The sequence below is a fragment of the Cyanistes caeruleus genome, chromosome 3 (assembly GCF_971803275.1).
Source record: "Cyanistes caeruleus chromosome 3, bCyaCae1.hap1.1, whole genome shotgun sequence".
In the NCBI taxonomy this organism is placed as follows: Eukaryota; Metazoa; Chordata; class Aves; order Passeriformes; family Paridae; genus Cyanistes; species Cyanistes caeruleus.
In genome coordinates this window covers 20,105,571-20,129,740 of record NC_141703.1, presented here as the reverse complement: position 1 = coordinate 20,129,740, position 24,170 = coordinate 20,105,571, and the positions used below count along the sequence as shown (strand labels likewise).

Here is a 24,170-nt window from a genome sequence, read left to right as displayed (position 1 = left end):
ACAAAGCTTTCCTGCAAATAGCTTCAAACCATGTGTAAGGCTGGGAATTGGGATGTTCCGTCCAGGCAAAACCAGGTATGTCTGGGAGAAATGCCGACGGAAAGGGAGCAGTGTGAAATCCGGGGGCTCAGGCTCTGTGAAATCCGCAGCACCCTCAGCATCAGCCGGCTGCTCCCTCGGGCCGAGCGCCGTCATTCGCTGAGCGCATGAGGCGCTGCAACGCCGCAGAGCGCTCCGGCCGAGGAACAGGGCCTCTTCCCCGCTCCTCCCCACAGAAAGGCACCGGGAGCTGCGGGGCCGGCGCCCCCGGCACGGCCCATCCCATCCCGGCCCGGCCCGGCCCATCCCATCCCGGCACGGCCCATCCCATCCCGGCACGGCCCATCCCATCCCGGCACGGCCCATCCCATCCCGGCCCATCCCATCCCATCCCATCCCATCCCGGCCCGGCCCATCCCATCCCGGCACGGCCGCGGCGGGCGCGGGGACAGCGCTGCTGCTGGCGGCCGGCAGAGGGCGCGCGGGGCAGCGCCGCGCCCGCCCCGCCCGCCGCAGGGCGCGTGTGCGCCGGGCAAAGGCGCGTCCCCGCTGTGGGCAGCGGAATGCCGGTATCCGCGGCCTGCCCTGCTCAGGCCCCACAGAACAGTACGGCCCCTATGGGATGGAGAAAACTTCTTTCCTCGGGCCAGCTGGCAGTGCCGGAGGCAGGCTGGCCAGGAGGCACCGGGAGGCAGAGCTGCGCCTGCAGGGAGGGTGCGAGCTGCCCCCTTCTCTGGGGCCTCCCCGCTCGCCGATGCCCACAAACACACGGGGAGACCAGAGGCCGTCCGGACGGAGGTTTTAAGGTGATTCATTTTCACCACACCCCCGCAAACCTATGAGGAGACAAGGCCGGGCAGCATATGGGGGTGCACAACCTGAGGTGTCCGGGAAGAGGCTTTCAGAAATCATAAAATGGTTTGGGTTGGAAGGGGCCTTGAAGATCCTCTAGTTCAATTGTCCTGCTGCAGACAGAAACAACTAGACCAGGTTCCTTGGAGCACCATCCGACCTGGCCTTGAACACTGCCAGGAATGGGGAATCCTCAGCTTTGGGGAATCCTCAGCTTTGGGGAATCCTCAGCTAATGGGCAAACTCTTCCAGTGCCTCACCAGCCTCACAGTAAAGAATTTCTTCCTAATACCTAACCTAAACTACTCTCAGTTTGAAGCCGTTTCCCCTTTGTCCTGTCACTACATGATCTTATAAATGGACTTTCCATCTTTCTTGTGGGCTCCCTTCAGAAGAGGCTTCTGGAAGATCCCTTGTCTTCTACAGAGTGAACAACCCCAATTTTTTCAGGCTTTTCTTGTAGTAGAGGAGCTCAATCCCTGTAATCAGATTGGTGGCCCTTCTCTGGGCTTGCCCTAACAGGTCAAATGTTCTTCCTGTGCTGGGGACCCCAGACCTGGATTCATTTCTCATAAGACATATGACCAAGGTGCTGGAAAACTGGTTTTGCCACCTACATCCCTTCAGCCCCTTTTCTCAGTTCCAATTATTTAAAAAAACATCGTACTTGGTTTTTTTTCCTCACATATTTTGTCCTATTCCACTCACTTTGAAGTTCTAACACTTCTAGAAAATCAATTTCAGAAATTCATCTGACTTCATCTATAGCGGGCTGAGACTATGCAGGATTTGAACCATGCAGTGCTGGCATGCTGCATGAGCTAGAGCCCTCCTAGAGTGCTTGCTCTGTTCCCACACTGCTATTCAAAATGATGTTAGTGTCACTTGAATAACCCATGTTCCCGTATTTTAAGAGATGGTATTGCAATGTGTGAATCACAGGGCAGAATTACGTGTAACGCTTTCAGGGTTCTACTCTGTTACATTGAGAATGAAGCTTAGAGGTGTGGGTCTCACACAGGAATAGTACTGTACCTTAATGCTTGTTTAGTTCTTGTGAAAACTGCATTTGAGTCTGGCAACATGAGAGACTACTGTCTGCTGCAGCCTGAGCTGGGACAGTGACTTGCATGATAATCTATTGATGCAGCTATGAAGAATATGCTCATTTTACAGCAACAATGACTGAATTATACTACTGTGGCAAAAAAATTATGATTATTTTGAAAGACTTTTTTCTTTTTCAGTTTTTATGGCAGGCACTCTTTGTCTTCTGAAGACCTCATCTCCCTAATGCCAGAGAAGTTTTTCTCCTTTCTCTCTTTAATTTTCATGGTCCTTGACATTGTTTGGTAATTTCCCTTCAACAGCACTCTTGCATCTCTAACAGTTCAGGAGATCAGACATTACAAAAATTGTGTTCTAAGAAACACAGTGTGTATCACATGCCAAACTCTTGCGGATGTTTCAGGTTACTCACATTTGAATCTATCTGATGAAGTTAATCTGGAGGAGGGCCTGGACAGGCAGTGATGAGATGTTTGGATTCAGTTTCAACACAAACCATCAAATAACATTTCTTATGCCAGTAAAAGGAAACCAACCTGAGGAGCCTTCTGGTAAAGACTTCCTTCCTTTGGGGAATTTATAGAAAGAAAACAAAATAAACCTAGACTTTTATTTAAAAATAACTTTTGGTTCTCTCACAGACACAACTAAAAACAGCCTTGACCAGGTAGGAAACACCTGCTTTTTAGTATAATCTCTAATTTAAATCTATCATTAAGGTGTGTGGCTAGCAGAGTATAAAATCCACTTTAAGCTCCACAATAAACATTAGGAAGGATTTATATCATTAGATATTACAGAACTAAGATAACATGATGGTGCAAAAGTCTTACAGCTATCAAAGACAGCTAATAAGCTGTCCTGTGCTCTGCCATTTAAACACATACTATTTGAGCTGGTGTCATCCCACACTGATTTAAGGAAGGTGGGAGAGGGGGCTAGCTGCACAGTACACTATATTCAGTTTGGGATGGGATTTTTCAAAACATTCATGGGTAATTGATCCTAAACTCTTTTTGACCAGAAACTTTCCTTTTTCTTGGACTGCAAGGCAGTATTGGATACCTAAATATGTAAGTTGCCTTCCACCCCAGCTTTAGGATTTTAGCTATAGTAATCCTTAAGACAGAAAGCAAAAGGTGGATATGCAAAACTTATTCTGCCCTCAAAATGAATGGTGCTACACATACTTTAAATGCCATGACAGCTCTCATTTGTATCAGCACTACCCATAAATTTGCTTTCTAATAAATATCTACAAAGACAGAAAAAAATTGCAATCCTGTGCAGTAAGAGGGAGTGTTTGCATTTACACAGGTATGTGTTGTGCTCTGACTAGTAGCATAAACATTTTTTCTGGCTAAAAATTTTCATGCTTGGTTTGGGTTCCAAAAGAAGAGATGGAGATGGAAAGAAGAAACTTAAAGTTACGTGAATTCCGGGAAAAGATTTTACATCTATACATAGGAGGCTGTCAGTAAATATAGCTATATGAAAGATGACAAAACACATAATATGAAAAACAGAATTAAAAAAAAAAACAACAAATAGAACCATGAAATAGGTAAAATTTATATTCTTTGCTCATAATTTTCAAATATGAGTTGGTTACCAAAATGCATATGCCCTGTGAGTGGGCAAGTAAAGTTCTCCTTGAACAATTTTTAGGACTGTGAGTGATACTGCAAACACATAGAAAATATTTTCTTTTCTTGCAACCAAGAAATAAATGCCCATAATCAGTAAATAAACTGGTGTATTTTTATGTGGCTTATGTGTATCAATTAATGATAATAATTATTGTGCTGGTTTTTACTTCAGTACTGCCATAAGTATCTGCTTGGCTGTTTAGCTTTCATAGGGGCTTCTGAATGTTTCCTTGCAATACAGGCTATTTCCTTTGGACAGATAGCTACTTACTGTGCTGGCTCTTAACCTGCAGTACCAGGAGCAGCCAAACTGGAGGCTGTGGTTTGTGAATCATACCTCTATCTTTGCCTTCAGCATTGCTTGAATAAGAATATGGAAAATCTGTTTCCCTAAGAACTAGAGGCGTCTGTGGAATTTAATGTAGTGTGTTGCCTTGATTTTCATGTCAATGAAATAATTCTTCCCTCTAGAAATGCATTCATATTCTGTGCATGTTTTGTGGGAAGATTAGGAATACTTTCTTGCTTCTTCTCCTGGAAGGTATTTATGAAGATGTTTCTCAAAACTAGTTGGATTTGAACATGTGATGGGGAGAAATGTCATTATGCCTTCTCAGGCCTCTTCTTCTGGTCTCTTTGAGTCGGAATTTCTATTCTGTTGTAAACAATGAAAGTATCTCCTTTCCTCCTCCTTTCCGCCTGCCCTCCATCCCAGCCAGGCAGGAAATAGGGTTTGCTCCTCCTCTGGGGACACTGTATGGTTTTGTGTGGCTTACATAGGAGATCTTTCTCTGATAACCAGACAAGTCTTCTGTGGAGATAAATCCTGTGCTCGCAGCACCTTTGTTATTGATCAGTGGGGCACACTCGCTGCCAGCAGCTGGTTGCAGGAAGTACTTTGGCCTGTGATCCTGTGTGGATAGGTAATATTTGAGTTAGTTAAGAACAAATAAAACTGATGGCTGGAAGTCACAAAAAGAAAACTTGTTTTTGCTAACCGGCTAGCATTTGCAGGGATTTGGCAGTGTGATTGCCAGCTGCTACAGCTCGCAACTGAGGTCACCTTCTCTTTGTATATAAACATTAGTCATTTACTAAAGAATGTAAAAAACAGGTGTTCGGTGTTCATTGGTAATGTGTTCTTTCAAAGGGATGCTGTAAGATAGCACCTGACATAGAACAATTCCTTGTATGCCTGTTATTATTAACATAAACACACTTGTACTGTTACTTAGACAGTGCCATTGGTATGCATAGTACAGAAAAGATAAACAAAATGACAGATGCATAAGCCAGATGAAATTACAATTAACATAATGACAGAAAAAAATGAAGGAAGTGTGGCAGGAAAACATGAAAGAACATAGAAATCATTGCAAGCTATGTTTTTTTTTTTAACGTTGTTTTTAAAGAGGCAGTTCTGCATTTCTTGGCCGGCTGGGAATAGAAGACTGAAGCTGCGAACTATTATCTGTATGGATTTTGAAATGCAGGAGTGCTTTTTCCCTTTTTCCACATGATGAGAGAAGATACTAAAGAAGAAGAAATTTGCAGGAAAAAAGGGAATTAAGCTGTAATCTGAAGTCGTTCCCTCTGGAATAATTTTAAATTTAACCTTCCTATCAGCTTTTAAACTTAACCTTCCTATAATCTGTAAAACATAGCAGGACTTCTGATGCTACAACCCTGTCTACACTCAAATCTACATTTAGGTTTACCTGACAGGAACAGATTTCATTAGATCACTTCAAACTCATGGGTAGAGAAGTCCAAAATGTAAGAAAGCATTAAAATAAAATGCATCTAAACATGAATGTATTAATAAAAGTTATCCATTCTTCTATGGTAGGCTTTACATTTCTCTAAAATCACAGTGATTTTTACATTTTGCTGCTTTGGCAGAGCACAGACTTACTAGAGGAAAGTCAGGCCTCCATGCTTTCAATTCATGGACCCACGGAGAATGAGATTCACCATCCAGTGCTGCCCCACCTCTTGTAGCTCTCACACCCAAAATGGCTTTTGGTTCCCCACCTCAGCAGTGGGACACAAGGTAAAGGGAGGGGGGAGGGAATGTGTCAGCAGGGAGTGTTGCCTTTCTGCATGGTGCGGGTAAGAGGCTCTAGCCAGAGGGTGTTTTATTCAGTATGGCATCACTGGACCTGCTGCTGATCCTCTTCCCTTTAGTTAGAATTTAACAGCTGTGACTAAGGAGTGATTGGTTCAAGTCCCATCTTCACATGATGTGAGACATGGACGTTCCATGTATGTTGACTATACCCTAACAAAGGACAGTCCCGTCTAGTGTTAATTCCAATGGGATTATGTGATTTATGGCACCATTGCAAAACAAAGTATAGCTCTAAACTGAAGACACTGGTCTTTTATTCCCCCATGTAAAGAGGGGATGCTAAAAATGAGAATGAAGAAACTGTGGTTTCTATTTATTCTAATTATGTTCTCCTATTTAAGAATGGTAGGAGCCTGTTTTGCTGAAGAAGAAACTTGAAAGGCCAAGAAAGATGTATAAGATGTGGTACAGTATTAGCCAGTATTACACACAGCACACTGTCAGTCCAACTGCAGTCTGACTTTGTGGAGGTATTAGCAAATTGTGTTTCAAAGACTAGTGGGGTAGCTTTGAAGATGTTACTGAAGCACTTCTTCACTTCAAGACAAGTTACACTGGAATGATACACATTCAGAAAAAACAATGATGCCAATGCAAAGTAATCTCAATTTTCATTCAGGTATGATGCACAACTACATTTTTTAAATATAGGAGACAGACATCTACCAAAGAGTTGCAAATTTTTAAAAAGTTAAGTTCTTCCAAAAGAGTGTGTATCAGTGGGGTTGAGCAGAGAAGCAGCACCCTAGGAGAGCTAAAGCATTTTTCTGCACTTGTGACAGCATCATTTTCTTTTGTCACAAACTATCATAGCCTCCCAGCCAAAATTGTTGGAATTTTTTCCATTGTGCATGAAGCATTTTTACACAATAATTCCATCTATTCTTAGTAAGATGTTCTTTAGTGTAAATTCTATCTATTGTTAGAAAATGTTACTGAGAAAATATGATTCTAATCTTGTGACTTTTTGCCGTGATATCAAGAGAGTTACTGCCAAATATGCAGTCATATCTTTCGTTAATAAAAAAAAGTTACAGAATCTATTAATAGAGTAGTAATAAATAAAGATGTTGCTAGGGGGCAGGATTATATCTCATTTTACTTCTAGTAAAATGGTACTCCCAAAGGGTCATGATATTAGGAAAATTAGCTGCTGTTAACCTAGTTCATCTACAGACTCTCTCATAGGAAAAAAAAACATGCTGGAATAACCACTGTGGAAAGGAAAATGCCATTTATAAGTTTTTCCAGCCAAAAGAAAAAAAATGCTTTTATTTCAGCCCTAAAGCATACACTGACCTCTGCTTCAAGAGACATCTTTTGTACACTTCAGTCCTGTGACTTCATCATAATGTTGACTAACCACAGCGAAGAAAGAAACCAGTCAGGAAAGTCACAACAGAAAAGAGAACAACATCTGAAGTAGTCCTTGCTCATTTCCTAGATTTTCCTTTATTCTCACAGCAGAACATAAGACATCCTAAACACGCTGACCAAAGCTTCAGCAGAGCTAGGGGTTATAGAAAGTGCATACTAATAATGTATGTCAGGTGAATGGCAACAGGAAGATCCAATGGACTGCCATTGCTTTCATGCACATGATTATAATGTTCTGAATAGCATTGTAAATGAATGCTTTCTTTTCTGATTTAATTTTCCTTTTTCCCCTCCCCTGTGACCTCTCTGTTGTCTTATCAGTTCTGATGATGAAATTAAAAAAGCATAATGTACAATCATCAATTCAGGCATAGATTAAAATTATGCCTCACCAGACTTAAAACACATCATATACACTATTCCATTTTGAGTTTTTTATGATTTGGTTTGGTTAGGTTTTTTTGTTGATTTAATTCCAGGAAACATTTAATGGCCTACAGATTTGTTTTCTCCCAGTCATGTCAGTTATTGGCAGAAGTGGTTTCTGAGACCTACAAGCCAAGCAATCATTTAGCAGGCATCTTTAGGACAGCCAGGCATGGAAGCTGGGCATGGCAGCCTCCCTTCCATCATTCCACTGGATGTCTTCAGGATGCTGGCAACTGTTAAAAGGGAAAAGAAGCAGTCCCTCAATTTTCCCCCATGGAAATTTCCCTCTGGCAATCTCAGTGTGAAGGTTCTCAATTTGTGAAGGAAACACATGCAGCCCTTAGACCTGCAGCCTGTTGTCAGTGGCATTGCTCAGTACCATGCTGGTCATACAGGAAGCCTCTTCAGCTGCATACTCAGTGTCATTTTAAACCTTTCAACTTGGATTTTCATTGGACTTTGCATTTTTCCCATCTGTGTCCCAAAACCTGGAAGTGTTTAGTGCATGAGGCAAGACACTGTGAAGAGAAAGTCTGGTGATTAAATCAGCTGCTTCCTGTCCCAGAGAACTGGATTGCAGCCCTGTCGTTGCCACAAAATTCTTCATTCTTTGTGATGATGGACACATTTATAACAGATATGTGGCAACAGTAATTTATAACAGAGAAACATTCTCACATATATGAGAATATACCCAAAACTCAAAGGGTTAGGTATCTTAATTATCTGCTTAGGCAATTCATGGTGTATAACTCAGTTATAAAAAACCAGATCTTCCAAAGCAAGAGTAGAGTCAATAGAGAGGAAAATACATTGACTTTGCTGGAGGAGCACGGAAAATAAGTTCCTTCTATTTGGAATCAGACCAAATCTGCAGAGTAATATTTGCATGATACAAGGAGAAACAGCACAGCTCTCTCCAGCATCAAACTGTTTGTAGGGTGCTGACTTTGACATAAGGATTTTTCTGTGCTAATGAGGCATTGAATAAAAAACCAGATTTTTAAACTTGTGCCAGATCGCTGTGTTTAGCGACAAAACTCATTGCTGGACAGTGGTCTTAATTCAATATTGTGAGTTCAGCAGATGCTTTTCTTAGGCTATATTACTGCTATACCACACATATAGCAATATGGTTTTTACAATAGGCATTACAAAAGCTTGCTGCTTTTCCTATTATAAAGGTAAAATAAAGAAAAAGTACCTTTATTTTACAATTCTTTCAAAGGGCTTAAAAATCTTAGATTTTGAAAACTAATTACAGGTTTTTAAACACTGGGAAAAAATTTCAAAGCGGCCCATATGATGATTTAAACTTGGCTTAATATTATATGTGATCCAGTGAAAATATTAATGCACCTATATTTAAAAATGTAATCCCTGGGGATCAGTTTAAATTTATACATTCATGTGAATTTGACAATAACTTGAGGATATGTGAACTTCAATGGCTCTCAGAGCACACTGAAGTCTGAGCAGGTAATTTGTCTAAATAGTTTTGGTGAGGAAATACTCAGGGATGATGTAAGACAATAAAAATTTCAAAGGATGATCATCCAAATAATTTTGTTTATTTTTATTCTGCTGGTTTTAACCTTCAGTCAAAGGTTGGACTTGATGATCTTGGAGGTCTTTTCCAACATTAATGATCCCATGAAATTAAAAAGATTAGAAATTCTTTGCACACATATCCTACATCTAGCAATGATCTGTTACACTGCTACAAAATATCACCTTGATTTCTGCATGGGCTCTTGGCTTAAAAGAAGAATATACATCCAAATGGGTTGGCAGTGCTGCCCAGAAAAAATTTAAATTAAAACAACAAAAAAAACTAAACTAAAAAAAAATCCCTGAAAAAATATTGATGACTGCTATATAAGATGATAAGATAAGGAATTCTGCTTTTCAGAACTTAGCCTTTGGAGGTTCTGATACTCAGCACTTCTATGCATATCCACAGCACATGAAAAATAGATTGAAGGCCAAAATTGACCATTCAATTGCATTTTTGCCCTTATTTCAGATAGGACAAACTAGTGGGGACTATTATCCAACCCTGTTTTCTCATTTGTTAGTCAGCCATCATGATGAATGAGGGGCAGTGATTACTTCAGTCCAATTTGCAAGAAATAAAGATTTCTTCCTTCATAAGGTTGGGAGTATCACAAAACCACATCACAGTGAGGATGGGTGGGAGATATGATGCATCTCCATGGAGAAGACAGAAAATCATTGCAGTTTCCTTTAGTACAACAGGTAGGAGGCATCAAACTGTTAACAACACAAAGGTTCAAAAGACACTTCTCCAAGGGAATAGATAAAGATATCTGCCATATATATTGTGGATGCTAAAACGATTTGATGAATTTAATAAAGAAAGTCTGTTGGAAACTGTTGAATACAGGGATACTGGCTCTGGGCAAGAACATCCTGAGCTGGAATTTGCTGAAGATTGGAAGACAGTTCTTGAAAATGTCACTGTAGGTCTGATTTGTCCTTAAACTCCTCTGGGCAGCTGGCACTGGCCACTGTTAGAAATACAGTAGTGGGCTGGATGGCCTTTGGTTTTACTTGCTAGAATATATTTATGTTTATATGTGTATGTGTGTATTTATGCTTCCAGTATCCAAATCACAACACACATTGCCAATGATACTTGTCTTGCTGAACTGGAATGTGTACTTACTGAAACACATGGGAGCTGGCATGTTTCTTTTAGATGGAGGAAAAAAAAGGGTGTTGCTGGGGGCTTGTTTTGTGTTGTTTTTTGCTCCTAAGAGTAGGCAGTGCCACAGACACCTTTTGATGAAAATGAAAGGTGAACTGCAATAATGTGATTGTGTAAAATAAAATTGGACATATTCTGCACAGCAAACATCTTATGTTGGAATAAATGTTTCTCTGGTGATGTCAATGTGAGAACAAGCACACCAGTGTTGTTGAAGTAATTGGGAGTCGCAGAGCAAATGTGCTCGGGAATCCTGCATTAAGTCTATATATGGTAATTTATCTAGAATGTTCTCTATTTCTGTTTTGTAAAAGCTTTATGCGGGGCAGTGACTACATTTACCATCTTTAAAACTGACACAAGATACACACCAGTCTTCAGGCCTTCTCCTGAGCACCCTGCCCAAGGGGTGGGCAGCACCAGCAGCCAGGAAGGCACCCCCTTGTCATGGGGTGGCACAGCACCACACTGGCTCCAAGGTCAGGAGGCAAAAAAACATCTGTTAGAGCTAGAATGCAGTGGGCTGTGGCCACTGGGTGTATAAAATGCTGATATGAGAGGTTTTATTGTTAAATCTAACAGGACAAGTAACTCTCCCTTACTTTAAGTATAAAGAGAAATTAAATTCTATAAAATAACTTGTTTTCCTCCAAGTTTAATCTAACTATCATTTGAAAACAAAAAATCAAGCTAACTTGTACAAATTTTTGTAGAGAAGTTGCTTCTAGCAATTTATGATTATACAATTAACACAAAATTGTCACTGCAGTCACTGAAGTTAGTATACAGTACAGTAAGACTTAAACTGTAATCTCAGTTAGTTGAAATATATTTTTCTATGCTGGAGTTCACAATTGTCTCTGCTAACATTTCCACAGCTCCTCCCTAGCACCCACCATCTTGTGCTCCAGCTTTTTGAGTACTCTAGGGTAGCTTCACCCGCTCTTTCACCATCCCTTTTTATTTTGGGCACATGACGAGTCTGAGTTCAGACTTAATCTGTTTCTTCACGTTAATTTTTAAATAAAGATTAACAGCAGCATGAATGGTGAAGCAAAACAAATGATAATGTGCCAGTGTACAATCATATTGCAAATGATTTGAACCATTAAAATATTCCAGGTCCCCTGTGGCCAATTCCAAAGACCTGGATGGAGGAGGAAAAAACCAATTGCATTCTACCAGGAGAAGCTGTTAAATTCCTGTGACTGAATGTGGTCCTGACTTAATTACCACTTCCAAGAGACTATTTATAGTTGTCTGGGAAAGCACTTAAGTGAAATGGGCTTAAGTTTGCAAATAGAGTAAGTGTGTGAGTATTCAGGGTTAAGACAGAGTTGAGAGAGGCACTGTAGGATGACTACCCCCTACCCTCTCACTCTGTGGTGGGATGCTGGAGCAGGAATTTTATACTGACTAAACTAGCTTGATAACTCACCAGATCTCTACAGAGAATTTTAAAAATCTGAAATTTAAAATACTGTGCAGTTTATATGCAGCACTTCATGATAAGCTTCAGACTTGAACATTGGCTGGGACGGAATGTACCACAGGAAGGCACGTGAAAAATTTCTTGTGTCACTATGGAAAAAAAGAATTAACAATTTTTCATAGCTATAATAATCTGAAATGTTTTAATAGATAAAATGCTGAATCTAGGCATTTAAATAGTTTGCAAGAAGACATGTAGCATAAAGAATGGGATTTGTCATGGGGACCATGATCAGTGGGATTTCCTAAGTAGAGCACTTATGCTGTTTGAAGAAAATACTTACAGCTAATAAATAAATTGAAATGTTATAATAGGAATGATAAAGAGAAATCATATTCATATTGTCTTTATCCCAGGCCTTTCAGAGACAAATGAGTAGGTGCCATGGCAAAGATTAGAAAGGAATATGCAAGCTGAATGTTAGCAGGCTTGCACACTTAGGGAATTGATCTATATTTAAATCTATTGCAGCAGTTGTTTAATATCTAACTTTTGTACATTTCATAAATTTTCTGTTTGTAGCTAATACAGTCTTATTAAGCTATGAAGCCTAGATGAGCATCATATCTTTCTATTTCTACATAATTTGGTTTATTTAAAATTTGCTCTTCAATAATTCATCCTGTATATGGTGTATTAAATAAATGTCATAAAATAAAAATTTTGGCATGCCAAGAATTTCGAATGTGCATTATAGAAGCACATTATATACATATTTCAGTGGTTTATGGGCATAATGATAGGAGGAAAAAATAGTTGTGTATACATTTCATTGTGGTGAGTATGTAAGCATTTGAATTGCATTTATTCAAAGGCAAACCACAGCCTTAATGCTTGAAGTAAAAATAGAGTAAGAGAGTATTTTCTTAACATGCCCAGATGTACTGTCCTCTTTTTCATCTACCTCACGTGCCATCTATGCACACTATGCACTATGGAAATGCAACTCTTTGGTATTTCCCTACCAGGAAGTTAAGCACCAAACAATAACTTGTTATTATTTATTTCTTCAGTTGCATGTGGACTACTGACCCAAAGACTCTGACTACAGACCCTCCATACTCCATTTAAATAGAATTGCTATGGAGAAAACAAGCAGGGGAAAAATATTAATGATTACAAAAGGCTCATAGGATTACTTGTCCTTTTCTCAGATGACTTGCTGCTGCAGAATAAATGCCTGCTGATAACACACTCTTGTTTGTGAAGACTTTCAGTAATACTTCATATTAGATTCAGACTTATCCTCTGTGGTTTTTTGATTTGGAATTTTCAGTCTACTTTCCATGTGGAAATACCCTTCCTCACAAAAGTGCCAGATGTGCTCGATGTATGGAGGGAAAGACTTGCTTCCTTCACATGTACACAGACACAGCTCCTTACTGGGTAACCCATACTGAAAGCACTCAGAGATTTTACATTCCTGTGTTGCTTCCTGCCACCCTTCACACCTACAGCTGAGCCAGAGAATGATCAACAGACCCTCCATGCTTGGAGCCCTGCTCTTGGGTGCTGACAGCAAGTGAGAGTTGAGAGTTTGGTACTTTTTGATTCCTCTGAAATGGATTGACTGCTATACACTGTATCTGTCATCTGTTACACCATCCCTGAACCCTATGTAATCCCTGGGGCCTGGTTCTTGTCCAGCACCCCTACCATCTCAATCAGTACCCCTCAGGAAGGGACAATGTCTCACCTTGTTCCGCATACTTAAACCCAAGTAGCAAAACTCTGCTTTGCCCAGCAACCTTCTGAGAGAACTTCAGACACCACACCAGCTCGAGGCTGCAAAAGCAGGGCAGCCACTATAGTTTCCACCATGCTTGCAGATGCTTAAATCTCTGTGAAGCAGCCCAAGGAAAGCTTCCACCTGAGATAGATTTCTCAGCAGCAAAGTCATTCAACCAGCCAGTAGATTGTCATATACAGAGTGCAGATTTGTTTGCTTTGGAGAGATGGGCCTTACAACATATCTTTCTGTGTATCTGTGTACATGTCCATGCGTGTACATATTTCTATGTCCTCTCTATCTTTGCATTTATATTTATATTTTTGCATACATGTGTATGTGTGGGAAACATAAATGATCCAAAGGGACAGAGCTAATTAGAAATTATGTCCCTGTCTCTTATGATTTTATTCTCTTGGATATGGGAAGAGCAGCAAGCCCCAGCTTACAAGATGAGTGTGATAGATGGCCCTAAGGACAATGATGATGCAGGAGATTTTGCTCTGCTGTTTGAGATGACATCTATGATCCCAGAGAAGCGACAATTTTTAATTGGGTGTCAAGACAGTACAAAGGTCCCAGAGAGGTTGGAATATCTGGGAAATGGGAAATAAATTGTAAATAAGTATTCACAATTACAAGATGGGGATGGAGTTGTAAAACACAATGAGATATCAGTTCTGACTGACTGCTATTTCCCAGCAATTGTGAGAAAGAAGTAGAGAGCCAAAATGAGGGTGGGATTTTTATGCAGAGTTAATAGCTTCTGCTGTGGACAGCAATAAAATTAGAAGTCATTATCTACAACCTATAGTGGGAAATAGTTACATTTTCTGTGGAAAATGTTGTGATATCAATCAAGACCTATGTATAAGAGCAGGTATAACAGAGAAGATGTATAGGTAGAACCTGTGATTATAAACACTGAAGATGGCAAAGGAGGGCACATGAAGAAAAGCTGCTTATGTAATTTTGAGTTAATGGGTATAGGTGTGCCTAAGGAATGAGTGAATGTGTGAGCAATGTTTGTGGGTGGAAAAAAGTGGAAGGAAAGGAAAACAGGTGAGGAATGAAGGTGTGTGAAATACTGAAAACTGAGATGTGTATTATGTATATATGGAGAAGATGTGAGACAAGGAACTGTGTAAATTTACATAGTTATCACTTTATATGAAATATGATTTACTGCCATTTGTTCAGGTTGATTAAAATATGCACTGCAAGCATTTAATTTCCTGTAGTGGACTTTTATCTATTTTAAGTCAAAATATTACATGTTCCATACTTTGCAGGTAATTTTTCTTTGGTAGAGTGCTTCTGCAACCCAAATGCAAGATAAGTTGTGTTGCACCATGTTCTTTGTCCGTATTTTTTCTTTTATGCTCTGGACACAGGACAGACATTAAAGAGGAAGGAAAATAAAAGGGAGGGAGCAGCCATGCAGGCCTGGGAGGGGTTCATTGGACAGCACAAAATGCATTGCAAATTAGTACTTTGGCATGGAAACTACAGTGACCTTTTCAGGTTCTTCTCTTCTTGACTTATAAAGTTACTCAAAAATAATCCTTGGCTCCTGAATGCTTTGTTCATTTCCTCACAAGGAATGGGCAGAAGGATGAGGTAACATCCAAGGAAGGGTACTGTTCTGGCCTGGAAAATAATTGAGAGTTCCTGTCTAGCACCTTGGCATGGATGTGCTGCAGACAGATGGAGTTTCAATTTTGGTGAGGAAAGTGTTAGTGCTATCATATCCTGCTGGTTCCCGTAGGCAGCTCTGTGCACACTTGGCTGGACTCTTGGAATCAGGTTTTTCAACACCTTTATTCATGAGTGTTTAAGAAGCTTCAGCTCCTAACTGAAGCTAATGTTCTTTGTAGATACAGACAGCCTAAAAGTTAGACCTGAAGTCTAGGACAATTTTAAATCTAATGGGTTTATTTAGGACATGTTCTCATATTTAGCCTGAAAACTTTGCCCAGGCAGAATCTTGTTCAAGATTTAGGAAGATGCAACCTGTCAGTTGCAGAAGCAGCTACAATGCACCTGAAAATCTTGGATGTGTCCTTTACATAGTAGCATATGCATCTTTAACAGCTTTTATAATGAATCCATGAGATCCAGAACACACTGGATATACAGATCATGTTTTACATGGAACATGTGCATGATAATTCTGCCTGAGAAACCACAGGCCAGCCAAGTCTTTTTCTGGCTCTAACCTGGAGCAATTTGCCAAAGTTAAGACAAGAATTTAGTTGAAGGACCTGAAGGAAATGTTCCACACTCAATCCTGCCAGTTTCCCTCTTGTTCACTGTGTTGAGCTCCCTGCCTCTTTTTTTGCTGCCTCCATGGTCAGTCCCACACTGTTTCTGCAACTTCCATCTACAGGTTTTTTGCTGAAGCTTGATCCTCTTTTGGGACTCTGGGGAGTGATGAGGAAGAACCAGCCCATGTTGGAGGGCAGCACTGCACGTATCCTCTGCAGGGCTCATTAGTCTTGGTGGATTATTATAGCAACCTGGCTGTACTGCTTCCAGGTATTATGAACTAGTCCAGTGTCTTGGAATGGTGCTGAGGTGTGCAGCTATTGTGCTAAGGTAATTTCTACAAAGGCATTCAAAGCAATGAAGGGAAAGTTGAGCTGTGAGAGCACAGTGGACAGCTGTTTGAGGTTTTTCTAAAACAAAAAAAATGCAATTTCCCAAAAGGTTAATATAGACATGGGCCATTTAGAATGCCTACCTCTGCTAAAGAAATCTTCTAAAAATCTAGGAGATGTATTTAAAATAATAGAAGTGGCAACCACCAAAAAAATAGTCTGTACTGTGCCTTAACTCTGCTTTGAAATACTCTGTAGCACAGAAACAGCACCTTGCTCCTGGAAAGTGTTTGCTGAAGCAAACTTTTGAGATTAACTGATCCAAACATAAGATGTTATGCATATGAAGATCAGATCTACAGCCTTGCATTTGCTAAATTTTACACCTTTACCACATTTTAAATCTACTTCACCTTTGCCCTCAGAGCTTCCTACACTACTTTGCGTTCATCACTAAACCCACTTATTACTCTATTGCACCTCATGGCTGACAGTAACCCCGGTAAGAAAACTACAGTCTACTGCTATTGAAATAACCTATGAGATGTAAGTAGAAAGTCAGATCTATTATTTCTGCTGCCTCTCTCATGCACTGCTTTTGGATAACCAGTGTTTTTGGGTTTTTTTGGGGGGGGGGGGGGTGGACAAGAAAGTCCTAAGAAGTAAGGAGCAAAAGTCCTGTAATTTCCTGCATGTATAACCATACTGCAGCAATTAATGTTCATAGAGATGTAATTTAAAACGGTGAATGCAAGTGAAACATAATTGGAATTGCAATATAATCCCCGGCAGGGCATTGCCAATTTCAAGGGACTGAGTTAACTTTGTTTGAGAATGTATTGTTAACCCTGTTCGTAGTTTTCAGAAGCTTAGCCTGCATTATTTTAATGTTAATCTTTATGTCCAGATTTTTAAAGGTTTAGCTGAAGGCAGCATCCTGCCAAGGCACAGAGTCCCACATGCCAGTTTTTAACCCTGTTTTAACAAAGTTCTGTGGAATTTACTTCTAGATGATAGCGGGAACTCTGCGTTGTGGTCTCCAGAAGGCTGAGGTCAAATCAGATACAACTGCTTTCTCCTCTACAGAATGGGGTTAAGGGACTACAGAATGGGGTTAAGGGACCACGTTGAGATGTCAAGCCAACCAGACATATAATTTTCCACCTTCCATTATCCAACCGTGGATACAGCATGATTTCCGTGACTCGTGTGGTCTCCAGGACCTCTCCTCCAACATCTTTTGAGCCTCTGCAGTGGACCCCCATCCTTTTCCCATGTCCTGTGCACATCGAGATTGCTCAGCACCTCCGAGGCATTTCTGGCGGGCACCGGAAAATGGATGACCCAGCGAGGGCCGGGCATAGCTCCTCTTTTCCTTCATTGCCCCGGTCCCCAACGGGCCGTGACAGAGCACAGGCCCCGAGGCAACTCAGGACGGGCCCCGGCGGGGCCTCAGCCTCCTTCCCCCGGCCCGGGCCCGGGGCGGAAGGCAGCCGCCCTCTCCTAGAGCCGACGTGTCTGGGTCTGGGCCCGGCTTCCGCGGCGCGGGGTGCGGCCGGGCCGGGCCCCTCTGCTTCCCCCGTGCCCCACAGAGCGGGCCCGGGCGGGAGGGTTCCGCGGCGTGGGAACAGCCGGGCGGGGCGGAGGGAGGGAAGATGGCCGGGGCAGGCGCCGGGCGGCAGGCGGCGGCGGGGCGCTGCTGACCGCCGGGGCGGGGGCGCTCGGGCCGGGATCGGGGGCTGGGAGCCGGGGCGGTGCGGGGCAGGTCCCGGGCGGGGTTAGGAAGCGCGGCGGGGCTGGTCCCGGCTTGGAGCGGGGCTGGCGCGGGGGAGGATGAGCTCGGCGCGGCGCAGCCAGAGCCGCCCGAGTCCCGCTCCCTGCGGGGCCGCCTGTTAGTGCTGGAGGAGGAAGAGGAGGAGGAGGCGGCGGGCGGCCGCGGCCCGGGCGGGACTGGAGCTGCCCCGGCGGCGGGCGGGGAGCGGCTTTCGGCCGGAGCAGGGCGGCGGCGGCCCGGCGGCGGAGCGGCCATGCCGTGGTTGAGCGGCGGGCGGCGGCGGCGGCAGCAGCAGCAAGCGGCGACGGGACAGGGCGGCGGGCCGGCGGCGGGCGGGCAGCGGGGCCGGGAGAGCTCGGAGCTGCCGCTGCCCGCCGGCTGGGAAGAAGCGAGGGACTTCGACGGGCGAGTCTTTTACATCGACCACAACACCCGGCAGACCTCGTGGATCGACCCCCGGGACAGGTACGAGTGAGATCCGGGGGGATAGAGGGCCCGAGCCCCGTTCACCCGGGGCCGGGCCCATCGGCGACATTTTCCTTCCCCTGTCCACGGCCGCCGGGAGGGTGTGGGCGGCGGGGCTGGCGGGGCCGCTACCGGCGGGGCAATCGGAGGCTCCGGGTCGGCGGCCCAGGGTGGGGGCTCTGTCATACCGGCCCTCTGCGGCCCATCGTGGGGGCAGAGCCTCTACCCCTGCTGCTGATGGGTTTGTCGGCAGTGTTAAACGTTAAATTTGAACCAGAAAAAAAAAAATTGAGGCTTTCTTCCCCCCACCTCCCCGTGGTGGGTGCTCGACTAAACGTTGTCTTAGTGCGGGGGGAGATGGGGAAGCAGGAGCTCTGACACCGCCTGTGTTTACACTCCTCCCGTACCGGAGCAGCCCCGCTGTAACCGAGCGGCTTGGCCATCCTGATTTATTAGCCGGGCTGAACTAATTGGCAGCAGCAGGCTGGAGGCATGCTGGAGTAATTTGGTAGATTACCTCCTCATAAAAGATAACGCTGCGTGGAGGTAAGTAAACCGGGAAATTCCTGCACTTAATTTGACAAATACGCGGTCTGCTGCAAATTAGCAGCAGAAATCTGTAGCTGCGTGGTGTCCGGGGCAGCCTCTGCACGGCCCGGCGGTGCGTGGGGAGACCGAGGTAGGCCTTTTCTTCTCGCTTAGGATGAATAAATACAAGCAGGTCTTTCTGCTTTTAGCAGAAATGCGTTATAAGCAGTGTTTAAGCGTCGTAGCTGAAATCTGGTGGAAGCGTGGGCTCTGTTGGTGCCCGGTAAAAGGACCTGGCTTCAAAGCGGTCGCCTGAAAATTTCCACGCGGAGTTAGTGAACACAAGTGTCAGTATTTTAGGTGTCTGCGAAATAAGAAACATATGTCTCTGTGTATGCTTTTCTATATTAAACAATGTTTTTATAGTAAGTGAAAGTTGGACAAGGGCAGTTTGAACCTCGGCCAGAGCTACCTTGCCAGAAGTATGCCTGGAATGTTAAGCAGGCCACAGAAACATTTAAGCACAGTCTGGGTTAAAGACTAGTAATTTGAGAGATTCCTGTCGTTTTGCACGACAATGCTTAATTATTTAAATGGCCTAAATATTTACCTACCGGATCAAGATGCTTTGTCTCATTATGTGGACATAGTTGTGCATGTACATATTTTTTTCCTGAGATGTTAAATATTTGTTAATATGTGTTGGATCGCACATTTTTTCTACATCAAAATGCATGTACACGTATTTAGGTTACTTCTAATACCGTGTTGTAAAGATAATGGATGTCTGTTGCTTCTCTGCATTGCATCTTTTCCATTAAACTTCAGAGAGTATGTGTTTTTGCCTTCTGCAGTATCTTCTATACAGACAATAGCAGAAAAGATTTAGCCATTTACTACAGTGTTAAAATTGAGTTACTGTTCAACTTATGTGGTATTGCTAATATTATGACTCCATGTTTGGAAAAAATAATTGAAATGCCACACATTGCTTGAAATTTTGTCTAAATATTTCACTCCAAGATTTAAACTTAGATCTATTTTTCACACTGGGTAAGAACAGGCTATAGAGCAGAGATGGAGGCATTTGCATTAGGTCAGGTAGAAAAGAGATGATGTTTTCATGAGCATGTTATCAGTAGTTTGTACAGAATTCAAGTAGCAGGAGCTAGTTCTATGACTGCAGAGTTAATCTCTGGTTGAGAATAGACTACTGTTATTTTAGTGTGATGTCTGGGTTTGCATGGCAGAAAGTGACCGGTCTTTTTGGGTTTCATTGCAGCTATTCAGATTCCCATGGGCAGCATCAAAGTAGGAAAGGATCAAGGTAGTTGTTTTCTGAGGAAGTTTGGGAAAGAAAGGTAAGAGCAGCAGTGAAGTGGTATTGAAGCTGTACTTTTGCAAAAAGTGGTTTAAGTGGAAGGTAGAATAACGTGCTTGTATTAGATGTACCTCAGCATTACGAGTTAGGCATAGAGTGATGGAGTTCAGCCCCCCATTTCTGTGTTTGGGTGGTTTTATTTTTACCCAGAAGGAATAGGACAAAGCTATGAGACATCAGGCCATGCTGCACTTGATCAAGGGCTCTGAGAATCAGCACTTCCAAGCGTTCCTATGGCTAGTAGTCCTTAAGCATCCCTACAGGCTTCTCTGTACATTTAGCTGGCACTCAGTAGTTTGTTTTTTGTTTTCTTTTCAGGACTCCCCCTGAGATTTCTGAGCCTTTTGTACAGTTTGGTTAGTGAATTTGATTTGAAATAATTATTCAATTAAAAATTCCACCACAAAGCAAATTTCCTTCCCCTCCCCCCAGGTTTTTCCCATTGAAGCCAAAAAGACAAAGAAATGCTAATTGTAGAAGTGCTTTATAAAGGAGTTTGGAGTTCAGGAAAGAGAAGACGATGAGGGTAAGGGAGGCAAGTCAGAATAATAAAGACTGAATGTAAAAAGGACTCAGAAGTGAATTCCTTATGATTTTCTGTGGTAAGAAAAAAAAGGAGAGTGCTAAAAGGAGCAGATTTGAGAAGGATGTTATCTTTAGTATCAAGTCGGTGGTTAGGTTCAGGAAAGATACTGTGTTGCTCTGCGTGGATTTCATGTAATGAGTAGATTGCAGATGGTTGTTTAGCAGATCCTGTAGATCTCAGAAGGGAGCCGTTCAGTGCATAAGTTTTCATCTCCTGGTAGTAGTCATCTTTTATCTTAATAGAGTGCAAATTCTTCAAGGCAGGGAACTGCCTTTTTATCTTGTGTTTGCACAGTACTTGCTATATTGAGATTCTGTTTAGTAACGGGCTTGCGAGTGAATTTATAAAAGACTGTGTTTATGGTTGATATTGATGATCCTTGTAGCATCAGAGATGTTATTACTGTTGCTGTTTGTTACAAGACTGTTTTGAAGCGATTAGTTCTTAACCAAAATTCTTGGAGTTTAGTGAAAGCTTTCCAAGCTCATGTGTCTTGCTAGATTTGCTGTATGTGGAAATTTCACCTAAAATACAGTGTTGGTTTTTTTGAATAACTAGGGAAGAGGGAGTCTTTCAGCTTCTTATTGTGAGTAATCCTGGTGGTTTAAAGATTTGAATCATGTTCTTTTGGAGTGAGGACTTCATACTTATAAGGTGTAGGAGTGGTTTTGCATGGAAAAACCACCCATTTGGACCAGTTGGGGAGGAATTAAAAAATCAGGATGGGCTTGGTAAAGACTTAGATTTTAGTAGCTGTGTGTAACTTCCTGCAACATGGGCTGCTGGTACTGGGGAGTTTTTCTGTCCTATGTCCTCATTACCATCCTAATTCTGAGGCCTGATAGCTGAGTAATGTGAGCACAGGAGGAAGTACCTGTCCTTGTAGAAGAGGTGGGTTGGAACAAGGAGTATGGGATCAAATGAGGTTGGCCATGGAATTTGACAGAGAAGGGGGAAAATTTGGTAGGTTTTGAAAACAAAGCAATCAGGACCTAGTGGAAGGGAGAAGGTGGATAGCACCTGAAGTCTGGGAAGAAAAAAGTAGGGGAACTGGACTGAAAACCAGTAGAGCAGGGAGAAGCAGGTAAGGAGAAACTGGTCTGGTGAGGGTTCAGGGAGTGAAGGTGTCAGCTCTTTTCTTGGCTGTTCTTAGGGAACCCTAAGGGAAAAAAAGGAACACTGGGTTTGGATGAGGAATCTTCCAAAAATATCAGAGAAAATATCAGGAGAGGCGGCAGCACGCGAAGTCTAGGTGAAGAAGGGAAGATGACTGGAAGGTGAAATATAAGAACTGTGGGTGAGATGTGAGTATGGGGGTCAAGAAATGTAAGATGTGCTGGACAAGGAGATTGTTGAAAATTGTTGAATTGTAGAGACTGGAAATAAGCAGGAAAGGCTGATGGGTTTAAAACAAGGAGTCAGATTGGCAGAGTCACAAGGGTTTAGGAGTGCAGAGTAGAAATATTTAAGTGAGTACTGGGCAGGAAAGTCCAGAAGTGTGGACTACTTTTTGCTGAACTATTTCAGGACTCCTTATTCTCAATTTATTTGATTTTAGCAAGTGTCTGTATTACCCAATTAGTTGACTTTTCCTGTTGGGTGATACAAAGTCTGCTGCTACTGTTGTTTCCTCTGTTCCTCTGGCACAGCAAGGTGTTTAAACACGGAGTGGTGTGATGCAGCACAATGTGATTTCTCTTTCCCTAGACTGGCTTTATAAAGGAATAAGAAATTGTAAGAAACCTAAATAAAAAGCATATTCATGCCAGATATTCAAATCTAGAAAACCCCAGACTTAAAGTCCCTTAGCTATTGCTTGTTTTGTATTAAAAGAGCATTTTTAGTGACAAATTATTTTCTCGTAAATTTTCTTGCCACTTAGCTATGATGAGAATTGCTTCTGAAGTTTTTTGCCCAAATTGGAAGAGGGGCCTTTAGTGAGGCAAAGGATCTTTTGGCATGCCACCACGTGATAAGGTTAGAAAGCCAGTGGCCTCTTTGTCAAGGCAACAGAATATTTCCTAGAGTATTGGAATTAATCTGTACAGTTGGGAGTATTCAGCAATCCAAAGACAATCATAAGAAACATTAAGTTTTTTTCAAAAATTACATATTTCTGGGTCTGCCTTAAACCCCTACACTGAGAGTTGCAATTAGTGACTTTTATTATTAGAATTCAAATACTTCTGTTCCGAAACATGAGAAAGATGAAGGCAACAGTATAATTAGTACCAGTGCCATTTTTGAACATCGTCTTCAGGTTTGAATATGCTTTCAGACTTTTCTTGTCTACTTCCTGTTGTATTTTGATGTTCAACTGTGTCAACTCATAGTTTATTTTGAGCTAATGCCGTTTGTGGAATGGGAAGAAAACGAAGTGATTATTGATCGTTACTTTGGTCTTCCCTCAGAAAGTATTTTAATGACTGGACAAATTTAAATGATATACTGTATTTGACTGTGATGCAGGTTATTAATACAAAACATAAAATTAAACATGTAAGGTATAGACATATATTTTGAGAAGTGATTCCTTGCAAGTGTTTAAAGTGGAGCAGAACTATTGAAATACTAACTTGGTTATGATTTTATAAATCAACTTTCTAGGCTGTTGTTACCAAGCTCACAAGAGATGAAGAAGCTTGGAAAGGAAAAAAAGAGAATTGTTGAATGAGTATAGATCTGGAAAGTATGCTATCCTATGAGAGGAAGAGTTGAATTTGTTCATTTGAAGAGGTGTTTAAGAAGTGATTTGAGTACTGCTCATAAAAAGAGATGATACCAGACACTTCAGAACTCTTCTTTGGTAGATTTGTAATAACATCTGATAGTCAGAAGTTAAAACCAGAAATTATGCTATGTTTTTAATAGTAGTAGGTATTAGATGTCAGAGTAGTTTTTCCACTCCTTTACTCTTTAGATGGAATTACCTAATTTTTTGCCCAATTTATCAGCTATCAACAGTGACATCTCATTGTTTATGACCATCAATTTTTACTGCCTCCATTGCATGATATATCATTTGACCTGTCTATAAAATATATCTAGCTAAGTATAACTCATAAGGATTGGGCAATCGTCCTTTCATTAGAAAGTGGAGAGCTGCTCTATTTGGTTGTTTCTCTTTATGCACCCAGGAAGAAATCCTATTTATTTCCATTACTTCAGGCATCTTCCATTCCATTACTAGGTCACTGTAGTTGCACCATTTGATTACCTCAAGTTGGCAATATAGTGGACTTGATAGAATTTATATAAAAAGCATTGCATATAAAACAGTACTTGGGATCCAGATGTTTTGAATTTTCTTTGTAAATGTCAAGTCTGGATGCAGCCACA

The 24,170-nt window shown here is 41.9% G+C and overlaps 1 protein-coding gene and 1 long non-coding RNA gene across 5 annotated transcripts in view; both read left to right on the top strand.

The window, feature by feature from the left end:
• The first annotated feature begins 566 nt into the window (after positions 1-566).
• Positions 567-14,725, top strand: LOC147653998 (uncharacterized). The gene is made up of 2 exons (XR_015284215.1): positions 567-2,626; positions 12,782-14,725. It is a non-coding gene; the product is annotated as an uncharacterized LOC147653998 (long non-coding RNA).
• Positions 14,726-18,109: 3,384 nt separating this feature from the next.
• WWC3 (WWC family member 3) overlaps positions 18,110-24,170 on the top strand; it is a 97,356-nt gene continuing 91,295 nt past the window's right edge. For all 4 annotated transcript variants that reach the window (XM_086880115.1, XM_086880114.1, XM_086880113.1 and 1 more), the window contains exon 1: positions 18,110-18,336. In XM_086880115.1, coding sequence (XP_086736241.1) covers positions 18,125-18,336 — 212 coding nt within the window. In that variant the 5' untranslated portion in view covers positions 18,110-18,124. The remainder of the gene's footprint in view (positions 18,337-24,170) is intronic.